This window comes from Eptesicus fuscus, chromosome 9 (genome assembly GCF_027574615.1).
Source record: "Eptesicus fuscus isolate TK198812 chromosome 9, DD_ASM_mEF_20220401, whole genome shotgun sequence".
Lineage (NCBI taxonomy): Eukaryota > Metazoa > Chordata > Mammalia > Chiroptera > Vespertilionidae > Eptesicus > Eptesicus fuscus.
Window position 1 is genome coordinate 101,774,587 of NC_072481.1, and position 20,993 is coordinate 101,795,579.

At 40.3% G+C, this 20,993-nt stretch overlaps 1 protein-coding gene across 3 annotated transcripts in view; it reads right to left on the minus strand.

Annotated features, from left to right (window-relative positions):
- Positions 1 to 20,993, minus strand: part of GK5 (glycerol kinase 5) — a 164,455-nt gene that overhangs the window by 89,594 nt on the left and 53,868 nt on the right. For 2 of the 3 annotated variants that reach the window (XM_054721620.1, XM_054721621.1), the window contains one exon: positions 12,683 to 12,776. The exons of the other annotated variant lie outside the window; for it this stretch is intronic. In XM_054721620.1, coding sequence (XP_054577595.1) covers positions 12,683 to 12,776 — 94 coding nt within the window. The remainder of the gene's footprint in view (positions 1 to 12,682; positions 12,777 to 20,993) is intronic. 3 annotated transcript variants of the gene reach the window in all.

Genomic DNA, 20,993 nt, shown 5'->3' on the forward strand with positions numbered 1-20,993 from the left:
AGGGAGAGTGTGTGGTTACACGGGGAGTGTTTGTTGGTGAGTTGAGGGACAGCTATATTCCAGGAGACTGTGGAGGACTGCTGGACGGGGCTCCCCTGACCAGGCAGCCCCCACTGCTGCTGGGTTCCCTCCCGGAGCGACCAGCTCAGACGTGGAGACTGCGCCATCTTGAAGGGGAAAGTGGATGTTATCAGAAGCCTGAAAAGCCCAGGGAATCTACAACTACGGCACCCACCAAACAGCTGCAAACCCGAGAAAACCAGTCCCCAAGTGGCGCAAGCACGTGGACTCAGAGGAGCTCTACACTCCCTCACGAAAAGGTCAGATTTCTCCTGGGATAAGGTGAGGTCTGTGGTCCCGGGAGGAGAAACACGCACGGTGGGAGCCGGAGAACATGGGGAAGTCTGCGCCTACAAAAATCCGTGGCTGTTAGGGCTGGCGTGATCCGTCAATGTGGAAGGGGGTCCGCAGAGCTGCTAACAGAAGGGAACTCTAAAAAGCAACTCATTTTGATCTGGGCGCAAAAGGACAGCCTAAAAATTTTAAAAGTGTGCCGGCTGCTTAGACCCAAGGAAAAAAAAAGACTGCACAGACTTGTGTGCAGCCCCGGAGTTCGCACACTTACTCTGGCTCTTTATATTTTTTCTTCTTTAAATCCTTGCTTCTGATTACTAAACCCAATACATAGGATCGCCCAATTGGGGACACTCTAAGAGACTGCAGGGGAAAGTTGTTTTTCTGGAACCTGGGGATCAGAGCGAGGAATAACCATCAGATAACCAGTTCTGGGGAAACCCACTCCCCCAAACCAGTATTAAGTGCCACAGGGAAAACAAAATCTAAACACTAGCTAGAGAGGACCTATAGCCCTGGAGGTCAATCCAGAAACACTGCCACCCAGGGGTTGAATCACAAATTCACTCTCGTATAAACACAAATAAAGGAATACAAGAAATAAAGACGTACTGCCTGCTTAAAAATCAGGACTGGCTTACAACACTGAGGAGCAGTGGAACACAGGGAACTTCAATACTGTTCTGACAAGGAAACAGGCGTCCCAAACAGAACAATAGAGGTAGTAAATGACCTTCACTACTGCACATTTTTATTTTTTTTCATCTTTTACTTAAGAAACAAATTTTTTTATTTTTTTCTCACTTGATTTTACTTTTTCAATTATTACATTTTTATTTTCAATCAGTATTATTACTATTACTATTTTACGTTCTTTTAAAAAAGTGTCATTTTATTTTCTCTTTATTTTACTTTGGGATTAGTGTTCTACATTCTATTTTCATCTTTCCTTTAGCACCATTTTACTCTATCTCAACTTTACCTTTATGCCATCACTCTCTTCCTTACTTTTCCCTTTTTGTTGTGCTGTTTCTCTTACCCTGTTCCTGCTTTAATTTTCCCTACTCATTCTTTTTACCCCCCTGTTAAAATTTCACCCTACTTATATATCTAATTTCCAATCCTCTGCTCCAAATCCATATACACCTCTCTCTTCTCTATCCAAAATTTTTTTCTCTCTGTCCTTTTGTTTTTGTTTGATTGATTGTTGATTATATCGATTTTTTATACTTGTTTGTAAGATTGTTTTTCTTTTTCTTTTTTTGATTGGTTTTTGTTTGTTTGTTGCTTCTGTTTTCCCTCACCTCACTTGATATTAGTTGTTGTTTGTAGTTTGCATTCATCTCCAGGTACTTGTTGCTGGCATGTGTTGGGATTAGTGGCTGTCCTATTGGAGTTTTCTCCCCATATATATAGTTTGTTCCCCTCTTCTTTCGTATTCTCCCTCTTTTCTCTCTTACTTTTTTTTACTTTTCCACCCAATTTCGTTTTGCACTCACTTTTTTTTCTCGTTTCCCTCCTATCCTCTAATTCACCTTTCTCTGGTAGTCACCTTTATTTGGGGTTATTAATATTGTGAATACACTTATGTTCAGTGCCTGGTGCATTGTACCTTGTTGTGTTGTATTTTGTGCCTTTAAATCAACACAGGAGAGAGAGAACTACATAACCAGACACCCGGAGAAGAGAGATCACGGGGAGACAAAATAAAAAATAAAAAAAAAAACACACAAAAAAAACAGCCCGCATATGAAATAAAAGCAGGAATCACCAGAAAAGGAAGTAAACGAAATAAAGGCAAGCAACCTGTGAGAGAAAGAATTCAGAGAAATGCTCATAAGGTGGATGAAAAGAATGGAAGACAAATTTGACAATATGTGTAAGAACAAAGAGGAAATGAAGAAGAACCAAGAAAAAATGAAAAATGGCATCGCTGCTGTAAAGAACTCAATAGAAAGCATCATAATGAGACTAGAAGAAGCAGAGGACCGCATAAGTGAGCTAAAAGACAAGGTAGGAAAAAATACCCAAGCAGAGCAGCTTCTAGGAAAAAAAAATTAAAAAGCAGGAGGAAAGCCTAAGGGTACTTTGGGACAACATGAAACGAAACAACATCCACATAATATGGGGTGGCAGAAGGAGAGGAAACTGAGTAAGGAATAAAAAACCTGCCTGAAGAAATAATGACAGAAAACAATGATATAGGGAAGAAAAAACCCACACAAATCCAAGAAGCTCAAAGAGTCCCAAGCAAAATGAACCCCAAAAGACCGACGCCAAGGCACATTATAATCAAATTGGCAAACACCAACGACAAAGTAAAAATCTTAAAAGCAGCCAGAGAGAGACAGAAAGTTACCTGCAAAGAATCCCCCATCAGACTAGCAACTGATTTCTCAACAGAAACACATCAGGCCAGAAGAGAATGGAATGAAATATACAAAGTCATGCAAAGAAAGAGTCTAAATCCAAGAATACTGTACCAAGCAAGGCTATCAATAAAAATTGAAGGTCAAATCAGGAGCTTCACAGACAAAAAAGGACTAAGGGAATTTATTACCACCAAACCAGCAATGCAAGAAATGCTAAAGGGTCTGCTGTAAAAAAAAGAAATAGAAAGCCAAGAAGGAACACAGGGGTAAAGAATAAAAATGGCAACAAACAAGTACCTATCAATAATAACTTTAAATGTAAATGGATTAAATGCCACAATCAAAAGACATAAGGTAATGGATTCGATAAGAAAACATTATCCATATATCTGCTGTCTACAAGAAACCCACCTCAGAAAAAAAGACGCACACAGACTAAGGATGAAGGGATGGAAAAAGGTTTTTCAGGCGAATGGAAATGAAAAAAAAAGGTGGGGTAGCAATACTTATATCTGACAAATTAGATCTCAAAGTGAAGGACATCAAAAGAGATAAGGAAGGCCACTTCATAATTGTAAAGGCACCAATCCAACAAGAGGAAATAACTCTGGTAAACATATACGCACCCAATACAGGAGCACCCAAATACATAAATAAAAATTCCTGGAGTATATCAAGGGAGAGATTGACAGCAATACAATCATAGTAGGGGACTTTAATACCCCACTATCACCATTGGACAAATCCTCTAAACAAAAAATCAGCAAAGAAACATCAATCCTAAATGAATCACTTAGACCAGATGGAATTAATTGACATCTTCAGAACATTTCACCCCAAAGCCACAGAACATACATTCTTCTCAAGTACACATGGGTCATTTTCAAAGATAGACCATATGCTGGGTCACAGGCAAAGTCTCTTCAAATTCAAGAAGATAGAAATCATATCAAGCATGTTCTGAGATCACAGTGGCATAAAACTGGAAATCAACTACAATAAAAACAATCCAAAAAATCAAACACATGGAGATTAATAGCATGCTATTAAACAATGACTGGGTTACCAGAGACATCAAAGAAGAAATAAAAAGCATCATGGCAACAAATGACAATGAAAACACAACAATCCAAAATCTATGGGACACAGTGAAAGCAGTATTGAGAGGGAAGTTCATAGCTCTACAAGCCTACTGCAAAAAACAAGAGACAATGGTAATAAAGTACCTAACCCTACACTCAAAGAGTTAGAAAGAGAGCAACAAGAAAAGCCCAGTGTAAGCAGAAGGAAGGAAATAATAAAGATTAGAGCAGAGATAAATGACATAGAGACCCGAAAAACAATACAAAAGATCAACAAAACCAAGAGCTGGTTTTTTGAAAGGATAAACAAGATTGATGAACCTCTAGCCAGGCTCACCAAGAAGCAAAGAGAGAGGACCCAAATAAACAAAATCAGAAATGAAAGAGGAAAAGTAACAACAGACCCCACCGAAATACAAAGGATTGTTAAAAAATACTATAAACAACTCTATTCCAACAAACTGGACAAACTGGAGGAAATGGAAGTATTCCTAGAAAAATACAACCTTGCAAAATTCAATCAGGAAGAATCTAAACAGCTCATTAGGCCAGTAACAATGGAAGAAATTGAAGCAGTCATCAAAAAGCTTTCTGCAAACAAAAGCCTGGGGCCAGATGGCTTCACAGGGGAGTTTTACCAAACATTCAAGGAAGAACTAAAACCTATCCTCCTCAGACTATTCCAAAAAATTCAAGATGAAGAAACAATTCCAAGCTCATTCTATGAAGCCAGCATCACCCTAATACCAAAACCAGATAAAGACAACACAATGAAAGAGAATTACAGACCACTATCCCTCATGAACATAGATGCCAAAATCCTCAACAAAATTCTAGCTAATCGGATCCAGCAGTACATCAGAAAGATCATACACCATGACAAAGTATGATTTATCCCAGGGATGCAAGGATGGTACAATATCCGCAAATCAATAAACGTGATACATCACATAAACAAATTGAGAGATAAAAATCACATAGTCATGTCAATTGATGCAAAAAAAGCATTTGACAAAATCCAACACCCTTTCTTTTTTTTTATTGAGGTATTATGTGTACATATCTTACCATTGCCCCCCCCCACCCCACACCCATACATGCCCTCACCCCCCAGAGTTTTGCGTCCATTAGTTATGCTTATATGCATGCATACAAGTCCTTCGTTTGATTTCTTATCTCCCCCACCTCTCCCTAACCTTCCCCCTGTAATTTGACAGTCTGTTTGATGCTTTACTGTCTCTGTATCTATCTTTTTGTTCATCAGTTTATAATGTTCTTTATTAACCATAAATGAGTGAGATCATGTGGTATTTTTCTTTCATTGGCTGGCTTATTTCACTTAGCATAATGTTCTCCAATTCCATCCAGGTTGCTGCAAATGATGAGAATTCCTTCTTTTTTATGGCAGCATAGTATTCCATTGTGTAGATGTACCTCAGTTTTCCGATCCAGTCATCTGCTGATGGGCACCTAGGCTGTTTCCAAATCTTAGCTATTGTAAATTGTGCTGCAATGAATATAGGGGTGCACATATCCTTTCTGATTGGTGTTTCTAGTTTCTTAGGATATATTCCCAGGAGTGGGATTACTGGGTCAAATGGGAGTTCCATTTTCAGTTTTTTGAGGAAACTTCATTCTGTTCTCCACAGTGGCTGCACCAGTCTGCATTCCCACCAGCAGTGCACGAGGGTTCCTCTTTCTCCGCATCCTCGCCAACACTTGTCGTTTGTTGATTTGTTGATGATAGCCATTCTGACAGGTGTGAGATGGTACCGCATTGTCGTTTTGATTTGCATCTCTCGGATAATAAGTGACTTTGAGCATGTTTTCATGTGTCTCTTGGCCTTCCTTCTGTCTTCTTTTGAAAATATTCTATTTAGGTCCGTTGCCCATTTTTATTGGATCATTTATCTTCCTTTTATTAAGTTGCATAAGCTGCCTGTAGATGTTGGAGATTAAACCTTTATCAGTGATAGCATTTGCAAATATGTTCTCCCATAGAGTGGGCTTTCTTGTTGTTTTGTTGATGGTTTCTTTTGCTGTGAAAAAGTTTTTTATTTTGATGTAGTCCCATTTGTTTATTTTCTCTTTAGTTCCTATTACCCTAGGAGCGGTATCAGTGAAGAAGTTGCTTTGGCATATGTCTGAGATTTTGTTGCCTGTGGATTCCTCTAGTATTTTTATGGTTTCCCGTCTTATGTTTAAGTCCTATGAGTTTATTTTTGTGTATGGTGTAAGTTGGTGATCTATTGAGATCCATCCTACTTTATTCTTCATTCTCGGGATTGCTGTGGCTATTCGGGGTCTTTTTTTTATTCCAGATGAATTTTTGGAGAGTTCTTTCAAGGTCTGTGAACTATGCCATTGGTATTTTAATGGGGAGTGCATTGAATCTATAGATTGCTTTGGGTAGTATGGACATTTTAATGATGTTGATTCTACCAATCCATTTTCCCAACACCATTTATTGAAGAGACTGTCTTGACTCCATTGTATGTTCATGACTCCTTTGTCTATTGATATGACTATGTGATTTTTATCTCTCAATTTGTTTATGTGATGTATCACGTTTATTGATTTGCGGATATTCATTTTTTTGCATGTATCTGTCCAATTTTCCCAACACCATTTATTGAAGAGACTGTCTTGACTCCATTGTATGTTCATGACTCCTTTGTCAAATATTAATTGAGCATAGTGGTTTGGGTCGATATCTGGGTTCTCTATTCTGTTCCATTGATCTATATGTCTGTTCTTGTGCCAGTACCAGGCTGCTTTGAGAACAGTGGCTTTGTAATACAGCTTGAGGTCTGGTATTGAGATCCCTCCTACTTTATTCTTCATTCTCGGGATTGCTGTGGCTATTCGGGGTCTTTTTTTTTATTCCAGATGAATTTTTGGAGAGTTCTTTCAAGGTCTGTGAACTATGCCATTGGTATTTTAATGGGGAGTGCATTGAATCTATAGATTGCTTTGGGTAGTATGGACATTTTAATGATGTTGATTCTACCAATCCATGAACATGGTATGTTCTTCCATCTGATTACGTCTTCCTCTATCTCTTTTTTCAATGTCCTGTAGTTTTCCGTGTATAGGTCTTTTTACCTCCTTAGTTAAGTTTATTCCTAGGTATCTTAATTTTTTTGGTGCGATGGTAAATGGGATTGCCTTTTTGGTCTCTCTGTCTGTAAGTTCACTATTGGTGTATAGAAAGGCCATAGATTTCTTGGCATTAATTTTGTATCCTGCTACATTGCCGAATTCATTTACTAAGTCATTAGTTTTTTTATGGAATCTTTTGGGTTTTTTATGTACAATATCATGTCATCTCCAAATAAGGACAGCTTCACTCCTTCTTTTCCAATTTGGATGCCTCTTATTTCTTCTTCTTGCCTAATTGCGATAGCTAATACTTACAGTACTATGTCAAACAGGAGTGGTGAGAGTGGGCATCCCTGTCTTGTTCCTGTTCTTAGGGGAAATGGTTTTAGTTTTTGCCCATTGAGTATGATGTTTGCTGTGGGTTTATCATATATAGTTTTTATTATGTTGAGGTATGATCCTTCTATTCCCACCTTGTTGAGAGTTTTTATCAAGAAAGGGTGTTGGATTTTGTCAAATGCTTTTTCTGCATCTATTGATATGACTATGTGATTTTTATCTCTCAATTTGTTTATGTGATGTATCACGTTTATTGATTTGCGGATATTGTACCATCCTTGCATTCCTGGGATAAATCCTACTTGGTCATGGTGTATGATCTTTCTGATGTATTGCTGCAGCCGATTTGCTAGAATTTTGTTGAGGATTTTGGCATCTATGTTCATGAGGAATATTGGTCTATAATTCTCTTTCATTGTGTTGTCTTTATCTGGTTTTGGTATTAGGGTGATGCTGGCTTCATAGAAGGAGCCTGGAAGTGTTCCTTCCTCTTGAATTTTTTGGAATAGTCTGAGGAGGATAGGTTTTAGTTCTTCCTTGAAAGTTTGGTAAAACTCTCCTGTGAAGCCGTCTGGCCCCGGGCTTTTGTTTGCAGGAAGCTTTTTGATGACTGCTTCAATTTCTTCCGTAGTTACTGGCCTAATGAGCTGTTTAGATTCTTCCTGATTGAGTTTTGGAAGGTTGTAGTTTTCTAGGAATATGTCCATTTCCTCCAACACCCTTTCTTGATAAAAACTCTCAACAAGGTGGGAATAGAAGGATCATACCTCAACATAATAAAAGCCATATATGATAAATACACAGCCAACATCATACTCAATGGGCAAAAACTAAAATCATTTCCCCTAAGAACAGGAACAAGACAGGGATGCCCACTCTCACCACTCCTGTTCAACATAGTACTGTAAGTATTAGCCATTGCAATTAGACAAGATGAAAAAATAAAAGGCATGCAAATTGAAAAAGAAGAAGTAAAGCTGTCCTTATTTGCAGATGACATGATATTGTACATAAAAAACCCGAAAGACTCCATCAAAAAACTATTAAGACTTAATAAATGAATTTGGCAATGTAGCAGAATACAAAATTAATGCCAAGAAATCAATGGCATTTCTATACATCAATAGAAAACTTACAGAAAGAGAGACTAAAAAAGCAATCCCATTTACCATCACACCAAAAAAAGTTAAGATATCTAGGAATAAACTTAACTAAGGAGGTAAAAAGACCTATAAGTGGAAAACTACAGAACACTGAAAAAAGAGATAGAGGAAGATGTAAACAGATGGAAGAACATACCATGTTCATGGATTGGTAGAATCAACATCATTAAAATGTCCATACTACTCAAAGCAATCTATAGATTCAATGCACTCCCCATTAAAATACCAATGGCATATTTCACAGACCTAGAAAAAACTTTACAAAAATTCATCTGGAATAATAAAAAAAAAAAAAAGACCCCGAATAGCCACAGCAATCCTAAGAAGAACAAAGTAGGTTGGATCTCAATACCAGACCTCAAGCTGTATTACAAAGCCACTGTTCTCAAAACAGCCTGGTACTGGCACAAGAACAGGCATATATACCAATGGAATAGAATAGAGAACCCAGATATCGACCCAAACCACTATGCTCAATTAATATTTGAAAAAGGAGGCATGAACATACAATGGAGTCAAGACAGTCTCTTCAATAAATGGTGTTGGGACAATTGGACAGATACATGCAAAAAAATGAAACTAGATCACCAACTTACACCATACACAAAAATAAACTCGAAATGAATAAAGGACTTAAACATAAGACGGGAAACCATAAAAATACTAGAGGAATCCACAGGCAACAAAATCTCAGACATATGCCAAAGCAATTTCTTCACTGATACCGCTCCTAGGGTAATAGGAACTAAAGAGAAAATAAACAAATGGGACTACATCAAAATAAAAAACTTTTTCACAGCAAAAGAAACCATCAACAAAACAACAAGAAAGCCCACTATATGGGAAAACATATTTACAAATGTTATCACTGAAAAAGTTTAATCTCCAACATCTACAGGGAATTTATACAACTTAATAAAAGGACGATAAATGATCCAATAAAAAAATGGGCAATGGACCTAAATAGAATCTTATCGAAAGAAGAGAGGACAGCCAAGAGGCATATGAAAACATGATCAAAGTCACTAATTATCTGAGAGATGCAAATCAAAACGACAATGCGGTGCCATCTCACACCTGTCAGAATGGCTATCATCAACAAATCAACAAACGACAAGTGCTGGCGAGGATGCAGAGAAAAAGGATCCCTCCTTCACTGCTGGTGGGAATGCAGACTTGTGCAGCCACTGTGGAGAACAGTATGGGGTTTCCTCAAAAAATTAAAAATGGAACTCCCATTTGATCCAGTAATCCCACTTCTAGGAATATATCACAAGAAACTAGAAACACGAATCAGAAAGGATATATGCAATCCTTTGTTCATAGCAGCACAATATACCATAGCTAAGATTTGGAAACAGCCTAATTGCCCATCAGCAGATGACTGGATCAGAAAACTGTGGTACATCTACACATGATCTCACTCATTTATGGAAAATAAAGAACGTTATAACCTAATGAACAAAATGATAGATACAGAGGCAGTAAAGCACCAAAAAGACAGTCAAATTACAGCGGGAAGGCTGGGGAGTGTTGGGAGAGGAGGAAAGAGATCAACCAAAGGACTTGTATGCATGCATATAAGCACACCAATGGACACAAGACACTGGGCGGGGGGGGTGGGGGTGGAATGAGGGCATGCGATGGGGTAGGGGAGGCTGGGGGAAGGTCAATGGGGGGAAAAAGGAGATATATGTACTACTATATGTAATACTTTAAACAATAAAAAAAACAAAGATCATAGAGACAAAAAAAACAATACAAAAGATCAATAAAAACAAGAGCTGGTTCTTTGAAAGGATAAACAAGATTGACGAACCTCTAGCCAGGCTCACCAAGAAGCAAAGTGAGAGGACCCAAATAAACCAAATCAGAAAGGAAAGAAGCGAAGTCTTGGATTTAGTCCCACAGAAATACAAGGGTTGTAAAAAATACTATGAACAACTCTATTCCAACAAATTGGTCAACATAGAAGAAATGGACATATTCCTAGAAAAATATGACCTTCCAAAACTCAATCAGGAAGAATAAAAAAATCTGAATAGGCCTATAACTATGGAGGAAATTGAAGCAGTAATCAAAAAGCTTCCAGCAAACAAAAGCCCAGGGCCAGATGGCTTCACAGGGCAGTTCTACCAAACATTCAAAGAACTAAAACCTATCCTCCAGACTATTCCTAAAATTTCAAGAGGAAGGAACACTTCCAAGCTCTTTCTATGAAGCCAGAATTACCCTAATCCCAAAACCAGATAAAGACACTGCAAAGAAAGAGAATTACAAGACAATATCCCTGATGAACACAGATGCTAAAATCCTCAACAAAATCCTAGCAAATTGGATCCAGCATTACATTAGAATGATCATACACCGTGACCAATTGGGATTTATTCAGGGATGCAAGGATGCTACAATATCTGCCAAATTGAGAGATAGAAATCAGTCATATCATATCAATTGATGGAGAAAAAGCATTTGACAAAATCCAACACCCTTTCTTGCTAAAAACCCTCAGCAAAGTGGGAATAGAGGAATCATACCTCAACATAATAAAAGCCTTATATGACAAACCTACAACCAACATCATAGTCAATGGGTAAAAACTAAAACCACTTCCACCAAGAATAGGAACAAGATAGGGATGCCCACTCTCACCACTCCTGTTCAGCATAGTACTGGAAGTGCTACCCATAGCTGACTTAAGAAACTAGTCATGACTCAGGAAAGTTGGATAGACTGACCTATTAAAAACTAAACGGATACATTAAGGCAGCAGTGGTGGACGTCATGGACCGGTTGGTGACCACTGCTCCAAAGGTTTCCTTAAACCAGTGGTCACCAACCTTTCGGACCTCACAGACCACCTCCTGGACTCTGCAGTGACTTGGCAGTTGCAGTTCTCAGGTGATGCACCCGGAACCAGAGAGGAGGGAGCCCGATTCTGGGGTGCATCACCCAAGAACTGCCCTCTCGCAATCCAGGACCCCTCTGGGGATGTCAGAGAGCCAAAGACCTGCTACCTCAGACCACCGGTTGGTGACCACTGCATTAAGGTATAAAATTACACATAAATAGTATAATTTAAAATTGTACCATTTAGAATCCATGACTTCTTATAACCACTTTCAACACCCTTAATTACTGTCTTTCCTGTAAATAGCACCTCTCTGTATTCAGCCTCACAAGTTATTACAGTAAGGTGCATTTGTATATGTTAAACGAACAAAAGGAAAAATCATTGTGTGTGAGATTGTCACAAGTGTCTCACTCATGCATTGCTGTCATATTCTATAATATATCATGTTTGTTTTTATATAAAATTAATGTCCCCAAATACTTAACAAGTAACACTGGTGCTCCCGACACCCCCCCCTGCACTGTCTGGTGTGAGCACCCTCGCTGAGAAGACATCTAACTTTGAGGCATTAGAAGTATTAAAATAATCAATATGCAATATTGATTATAACACCAAATATTGTGGGTTTCACCACAGTTAATGAACTGAAAAATTGTCTTTCCCCTGACTCAGTTCCCCACCAGGAGTGAGATGGTGTGGATGCTACTATGTCTGTCATCATCACTTGCTTACTATGTGCCAGGTATTATATTAAGAGCATATGGCAGTCAGCTAGTCTACTATCTCAATATACACTGAGTGGCCAGATTATGATGATCTCTGAACACATAATAATCTGGCCACTCAGTGTATATCCTATATAATAAAAGGCTAATATGCAAATTGTCCCCTTGACCAGCAGGCAGGCTGGCCAACAGCCCATGTCCCCTCCCACTGGCCAGGCTGGCCAGACCCCACCCATGCACGAATTCATGCACCTGGCCTCTAACACACACACACACACACATACACTGAGTGGCCAGATTATTATGCATTCAGAGATCATAATAATCTGGCCACTCAGTGTATATTCTCCACTTTTATAACAAAAGATGATGAAATTTGGACATTGCAGTATCTTTTCTGGGCATAGTCTGTATTTTTTCCATTTCTCCAGGAATGAAAATGTGAATTCTCACTAGCATGTGAATCCCTAGTCCACCTCAAACTTCCTCAAGACTTCTTAATCACTTCAGTCTACCATATATGCTTTTGAATAACTATTAAATTTTGCTGGTTTGAAAGTGTGCATGTGTGCATTCTCGTATTAATGTCCAAAAACAGCACAGGTATGAGATTATACAATTAAGTCTACAGTTAAGGGGTATTTACAGGGAAACCCAGTAATATCCAAATTGCAGAGAAGAAAAGTATTACCTTCATTATGAGAGAACTATTCCAAGATTTTACAAGTTCAATAGCTCTCAGATCTTGCCAACTAATGAAGTTGTGAAAATGATTTCCGGTTTTCCTAAGAAAAATGAAAACATTTTGAAAGTCAATATAAATCAGAGACTATCCTATTTAATAAAAGAGTAATATGCAGATTGACCATCACTCCAACACACAAGATGGCTGCCCCCATGTGGACACAAGATGACCGCCACAAGATGGCCAGCAGGGGAGGGCAGTTGGGAGGGACCAGGCCTGCAAGGGAGGGCAGTTGGGGGCGATCAGGCCAGCAGGGGAGAGCAGTTGGGAGGGACCAGGCCTGCAAGAGAGGGCAGTTGGGGGCGATCAAGCCTGCAGGGGAGGGCAGTTAGAGACAATCAGGCTGGAGGGGAGCAGTTAGGCATCAATCAGGCTGTCAGGGGAGTGGTTAGGGGGTGATCAGGCTGGCAGGCAGAAGCAGTTAGGGGCAATCAGGAAGGCAGGCAGGCGAGCAGTTGGGAGCCAGAAGTCCTGGATTGTGAGAGGGCAGTCAGACATCCCTCGGGGGTCCCCGATTAGAGAGGGTGCAGGCTGGGCTAAGGGACACACACACACCCTGTGCACGAATTTCGTGCACCAGGCCTCTAGTCCTATATAATAAAAGGCCACTATGCAAATTGTCCCTCAACTGGGAGTTTGACCAGGAGTTCAACCTGGAATTCAACCAGGAGGCGGGGCTGGCCATCCAACAGCCGATGGTACCTCCCCACAGCCGGCCCCACCCATGGCCCCACTCCCTGGCCAGCCCTGTCCCAATTGCCACTCCCCAATCGGGGGCGTGGCCAGCCGGCCAACTGCCTGAGGCCTCTCCTGCCGACTAGCCCAGTCCGATCGGCTCTGATTGGGGCAGGCTGGCCAACCCCACCCATGCACAAATTTGTGCACAGGGCCTCTAGTCTATATAATAAAAGCCTAAGCAACCATTACAGCGAAATGACCAGAACAACCAGTCGCTATGATGAGCACTGACCACCAGGGGGCAGATGCTCAATGCAGGAGCTGCCCCCGGTGGTCAGTGTGCTCCCAAAGGGGGAGTGCCACTCAGCCAGAAGCTGGGCTCATGGCTGGCGAGCACAGCGTCGGTGGCGGGAGCCTCTCCTGCCTCTGTGGCCGCTGCAGCAGCACTAATGGGCAGCAAGTCAAACAGTAAGGAGATGCAAGCAGGTGGTGGTAAGGAGCAAAGGGGATCAGGCCTAATCCGGCAGTCGGACATCTCCATAGGGGTCCCAGACTGCAAGAGGGCACAGGACGGGCTGAGGGTCACCCCCCCCCCCCCACAGTGCACAAATTTCATGCACCAGATCTCTAGTCTATATATAAAAGCCTAAGCGACCATCTGACCAGTAGCTATGACGCACAATGACCACCGGGGGGAGATGCGGAATGCAGGCACTGCTGAGCTGCAGTGACTTGGCAGTTGCAGTTATCAGGTGATGCACCCGGAACCAGAGAGGAGGGAGCCCGATTCTGGGGTGCGTCACCCGAGAACTGCCCTCTTGCAATCCAGGACCCCTCTGGGGATGTCAGAGAGCTAGTTTCGGCCTGCTCTCTTCAGGCCAGCCTGAAGGACCCCACCGGTGCATGAATCCATGCACCAGGCCTCTAGTATTATATAAAAGATCTGCCGCAAAAGAAAACAAAATTAGAGGCCAAACTACTTTCAAAGTAGGATTTAATTAGGTGGGCTTTCCAAATGGCTTCCTCTCTTTGATTTATAAATTGAAAACACTTTGTAACAATCATTATGTGATTCAGAATATGAAATTTTAATCAGATTCTATCCAAAAGATATTTTTGAAGCACTACAACATGTATATTTCTAAAAAAAATAAAACTACTGTAATGAAAAGACCTTTAACAACTGGCTTATACAATTTTTTAATTTATTTTTTAAAATAATTCTTTATTGTTGAAAGTATTACACATGTCCCCTCTCCCCACCCATCACCCTATTGATCGCCTCCAGTCCATTCCCTCCCCCAGCCCCAGGCTTTCACCACCCTATAGTCTGTGTCCATGGGTTATGCATATACACATACAAGGTCTTTGGTTGATTACCTCCCCCTCACCCACATTGCCCCCACACTTACACACTTTTAAAAGCAAGATAAAGAGGCCAGTGCTTTCCCCTTTGGTGTACTTACCTTGATGTACACAGATTAACACCTCAGTGCCTACAGAAGAGCCGAAATAGTGCCCGAGCCCATTTCTACACCTCTCAACTTTAGGACTGACTTAGCCACTGGCAACCTACCAGGCTTACCAAAATTTGACTAATAAAAAGATATTCAACAAACTCTGGGTCAATACTATCATAAAAGTACACAACAAAGAAATAGAGTAGAAGCAAATAATTTTTCCTTTGAGATCCCTGCAAATCAACCACTGACATCTACTCATCTTCAACATCCAACTCAGGCTTGCTTTCTATCCTCTCTCCTGTGTAAATTCATTCATGTTCAATTTTCAAGACTGTCATTTCCTACTCGTATTTAGCAGTCCACAGCCACGGTCACATCCTCAATTGTATTAACTGGAAACATTCAACCACTGAAATTCAAACATTCCAAAACATCAGGCAACACATCTCACTGTTACAGTCATGGTTGCTTAACAATGGGGATTCATTCTGAGAAAGGCTTCATTAAGTGATTTCATCATTGGCAAATATCAAGTGCACTCACACAAACTTAGATATTACAGCCTACTACACACCGAGGCTGTGTGGTATCACTTACTGCTCTTCGGCTACAAGCCTGTACCACAAGAAGCAAGCCTATATACTATAAGCATAATGTATATTTTGTATAAAATTGTACAAAACAACACAAGATTAAATAAAGCACAAGAGAAAATGATGCAACTAAGAGATGTGGTAAATAGGAGATGTATGGGGTTGATGCAGGCTAACACAGCACACTGTGTTACAACCAACTTTTTTTATAAGTAGAAAAAATGCACTCTAAAAATGATAAAAGATATAATACAGTAAGTACACAACACAGAAAAAGTCATTTATTATCATCATCAATATTACGTACTGTACATAATTGTATGTGTTATACTTTTACCGGACTGTGATGCAGAAGGTTTGTTTCCTCCAGTTATCACCACAAACACATGAGGGATGTGTTCTGCTAAGATGTTATGAAAGCTGCCACGTCATTAAACAATGAAAATTTTTCAGCTCCATTATAATCTCAGGGAACCACCATTGTATACCAGTCTATTGCTGACCGAACATCATTATGTGGCACATCACTGTGTTCTCTCGATCTTACTCCCTAATTATCTTCCCTTCAAACACCCTGCAATCTTTAATCCCTCAAACATTCCCTTTTCTTCCTACCAACTCCTTCTAGGCTTACTAACTTTCATGAGTCCTGTGCACTATCATTTTTAAGAACTTGCCTTTCTTTTTTTCTTTTTTTTTGTAATTGTGGTAAAAGATACATAACATGAAATGCATCATTTAAAATTTTTTTTCAGTGCACAATTCAATGGCATTAACTACATTTCACAAAGCTATATAGCCATCACCACTTTTTCTAAACACTCTGGTTGCTTCCACCTTCTTGCTCCGGTTAGTAATGCCACCATAAACATGCAGTTCAAGGATCTGTTTTTTTTTTGTTTTTTTTTTTTTTTTTTTTTTTTTTTTTTAAATATATTTTATTGATTTTCCACAGAGAGGAAGGGAGAGGGATAGAGAGCCAGAAACATCGATGAGAGAGAAACATCGACCAGCCGCCTCCTGCACACCCCCCACCGGGGATGTGCCCGCAACCAATGCACATGCCCCTGACCGGAACCGAACCCGGGACCCCCCAGTCCACAGACCGACGCTCCATCCACTAAGCCAAACCGGTTTCGGCAAGGATCTGTTTTTAAATCCTTTGGGTGTTTACTCAGAATTGCTGGGTTATATGGTAATTCTATGTTTAGTTTTTGAGGAACTGCCAAACTGTTTTCTACAGTAGTTGCACTATTTTACATCCCCACAACCAATGTACAAAAGTTCCAATTTTTCCACATCCTCACCACCAGTTGTTATTTTTTATTTTTTAAGTTATAGCTATCCTAGAGGTTATAAAGTGATATCATTGTGATTTTGATTTGCATTTCCCCAAACACTAATGATGTTGAGCATTTTTCATGTTTTATAGACCATTTGTATATTATTCAAGTCTTTTGTGCATTTATGAATTGGGTTGAGAGTTTTTGTAGTTCTAGGAGTTCTTTATATATTCTGGACATTATTTATCAAATACATGGTTTTGCAAATATTTTCTGCCATTTTGTGAGTTTTCTTTTCACTCTCTTGTTTCCTTTTTGTTTTGTTTTCACCTTTATTAATGGGAATCACATCATTCACCTACCTCGTAAACATGTTACTTCCTTCTCATTCAGTGATCCAGTCATCACTATCATCAATACAAATCAGAGAAAGAAGTGAATCTACTATTTGAGTCCTCAAACTTAGGTGAAATTACAAACCAAACATACACCTTCCATATTATATACTGCAATGGTTTTTTAGAAATCTTAACTGCAGATTTGAGATATCAATGACTATGAATTTCCTCAGATAGATTTTTAAAATTCAATTTGCACATTATGTCAAAATAATTTCTGCATAGCTTTATTTCTTCTTATTTATGATTAAATCTAGAATAAATGTTCTACTTTGAAAATTTCTAATAGTTAAGAAAATTAAAGAAAAATTAGCCAACATTAATAGATAAAAATATCTTAATAGTATTCTTTGATGTAAAGTTTTTAATTTTGATGAAGTCCGACTTATTTTTTCTTTTATAAGCTGTGCTTTTGATGCCATTTAAATCACTTCTAGTCTACATTCCCACCACTAGTGAATGAGGGTTCCCTTTTTTCCACAAACTCTCTAATACTTGTTACTGCTTGTATTGTTGATAATGGCCACTCTAACAGGTGTGAAGTGGTATCTCACTATAGTTTTGATTTGCATTTCCCTAATTGCCAGTGAGGTTGAACATCTTTTCATATATTTGTATGTCTATTTGTATGTCTTTGTGGGGGAGATGTATTTTCAGGTTCTCTGCCCACTTTTTAATTGTTTTTTTATTGTTTGTTTGGTGTTGAGTTTTACAAGTTCTTTATATATTTTGGAAATTAAATATTGGAGCTACTGTTTGCAAATATCTCCCATCTGGTTGGCTGTCTCTTTTTGTTGTCAGTTTCTTTTGCTATGCAAAAGCTTTTTAGTTTGATATAGTCCCATTCATTTATTTTTGCCTTTACCTTCCTTGCTTTTGGGGTCAAGTCCATAAAATGTTCTCTAATTCCTCAAAATATTAAGAATGGAGCTACCATATGACCCAGCAACCCCAGTCCTGGGTATATACCCAAAAAACTCAAAATCATGTATTCTCAAAGATATATGCACCCTTATGTTCATTGCAGCATTATTCACAGTGGCCAAGACATGGAAACAACCAAAGAGTCCCATGACAGAGGAATGGATAAAGAAGGTGTGGTACTATTCAGCCATAAGAAAGGATGAAATAGCGCTATTTGCAACAAAATGGATGGACCTTGAGAACATTATGTGAAATGAAATAAGTCAGACAGAAAAAAGCTATGATTTCACTCAAATCTATACTAATAAAAGGGTAATATGCTAATTAGACTGGGAGACATTCCAGGAGACCTTCTGGATGTTCTTCTGGACAAAGCCATGGTGGCTGGGCCGAGGTAGAGGCGGTTAGAGACCAAGAGGGGAGGGCATTTGTGGGTGATCAGGTCAGGATGGAACGGCAGTAGTGGGTGATCAGGCTGGTGGGGGGTGGGGCCGTTGGGGGTAAGCAGACCAGTAGGGGGGCCAGTTGGGGGAGAGCAGGCCATCCGTGGGGGTCAGTTGGAGGTGATCAGGAGAGCAGGGGTGGGGGGGCAGTTTGGAGTGAGCAGGCCAGCAGGGAGGCAGTTGGGAGCAAGCAGGCCAGTGGGGAGGGGAGGTGGGGGTGAGCAGACCAGCAGGGGAGGCAGTTGGGGATGAGCACACTGGCACAGGGGGCAGTTGGGGGTGATCAGGCTGGTGGGGGGCGCTTTTCAGGGCAAGCAGGCCGGCAGCGGGGGGCAGTTGGGGGTGAGTAGGCTGGCATGCAGAGTGGTTAGGGGCAATCAGGCAGGCAGGCAGGCAGGCAGGTGAGCGGTTAGGAGTCTGCAGTCCCAGATTGCGAGAGGGATGTCCGACTGCTGGTTTAGGCCTGATCCCTGTAAAGCAGCAGTAGGACATCCTTTGAGGGGTCCCAGATTGGAGAGGGTGCAGGCCGGGCTAAGGGACACCCCCCCACCCGCACGAATTTTGTGCACCGGGCCTCTAGTGTTGGATATAAAACTGAAACTTATGAACACAAACAGCAGAGTGATGGCTGCCAGAAGGAAGGGGGTGGGAGAAGACGGGGGTCCTAATATGTGGAGACAGAAGATTTGACTTTGGGTTGTGGGCACATGGTGCAATATATAGATCTTATAACACAGAAATCCACACCTGAAACCTATATGTTCGTGTTGACCAATGTCACCCCAATCAATTCAATAAATAAAATTTTTTAAAAAGAAATAATTGCTAAATCCATAGTCATAATGACTTTCCTCTAGGTTTTCTTCTAAGAGTTTAATAGTTTTATCTTTTAAGGTTAGTCTTTGATCCATTATTTGAAATAATTTTTATATATAGTATAAAGTAAGGGTCTAATTTAATTTCTTTGCATGTGGATATTCTGTTTTCTCAGCATCGTTTCTTTTCCCTTACCAAAAATCAATTGTGTTAGTTTCCTTAGGATGCCATAACAAAACATCACAAATTGAGTGGCTCAGACAATAGCAACTTGCCTCACACAGTTCTGGAGGCTAGAAGTTCACAATCAAGGTGTTGACAGGGCCAGACTCCCTCTGAAATATGTCAAGTAAGCCTTCCTTGCCTCTTCCTGGCTCCTGTGGTTTGTCACAGTCTTTGACATTCCCTGGTTTACAGATGCATCACTCCAATCCTCCTCCTTCACATGACATTCTCCGTGTCCACACTTATACGGCTGTCTTCATATGAGGACATAAGTCATACCAGATTAGGAACCCAGCCTACCGCATTAGGACCTCATTTTAACTAACTGTATCTGTAATAAACTTATTTCCAAAGTTAACATTTTGAGGTACTGCACTGGGCCTCTCTATTGGTTTATTTCCTCCCAACCTCCCTTACTTCAAAATTTGAGGTTACTGAGTCAAAGGGGAAAACAATTTTCTAGCTCGTCAACTATGGTGAAAGCCGCAATATTTGGTGTTATAATCAATATTGCATATTGATTATTTTAATACTTCTAATGCCTCAAAGTTAGATGTCTTCTCAGCGAGGGTGCTCACACCAGACAGTGCAGGGGGGAGTGTCGGGAGCACCAGTTTTACTTGTTAAGTGTTTGGGGACATTAATTTTATATAAAAACAAACATGATATATTATAGAATATGACAGCAATGCATGAGTGAGACACTTGTGACAATCTCACACACACTGATTTTTCCTTTTGTTCGTTTAACATATAAAAATGCACCTTGCTGTAATAACTTGTGAGGCTGAATACAGAGGGGTGCTATTTACAGGAAAGACAGTAATTAAGGGTGTTGAAAGTGGTTATATGAAGTCATGGATTCTAAATGGTACAATTTTAAATTATACTATTTATGTGTAATTTTATACCTGAATGTATCATTTTAGTTTTTAACAGGTCAATCTGTCTAACGTTCGTGAGTCATGACCAGTTCTTTAAGTCAGCCAGTGCTCCAGAACCTGCCTTCCCACCCGACCGTCTGATTTTTCCCTGTTGAGGGCTGGAGCTTTCAGTTTGTGACCTTGCCAAATTATTTTTGCAAAGTGTATTATTCCTTGTTGGGTGGTCACGGAAGTGTCTGAAACTTCTGTTCTGTTATCTCTGAGATCAGCTAGTGACCTGGGAAATATTTCCTTAAATGTCTGGCTCCAAATGTGCCCATAAAGGTAACGGGCCTTTAAATCTTCCAACAGGTGCTGCCTAAGGAAGGTGCTGTAGCTGAGAGGGCTGAGAGGGCCACAGTTGGAACAAGCATCAGACCCAGTCTTGTAGGGCACTGCCCATCCATCCAACCACATCCGCCGACATTGCTGCAGGACAAGGTCCCCACGTCGGCCTGGCACCAGCTACCTGCTCCAGGGATGGGGGCTGCTTCCCCACACCCGCAACAGG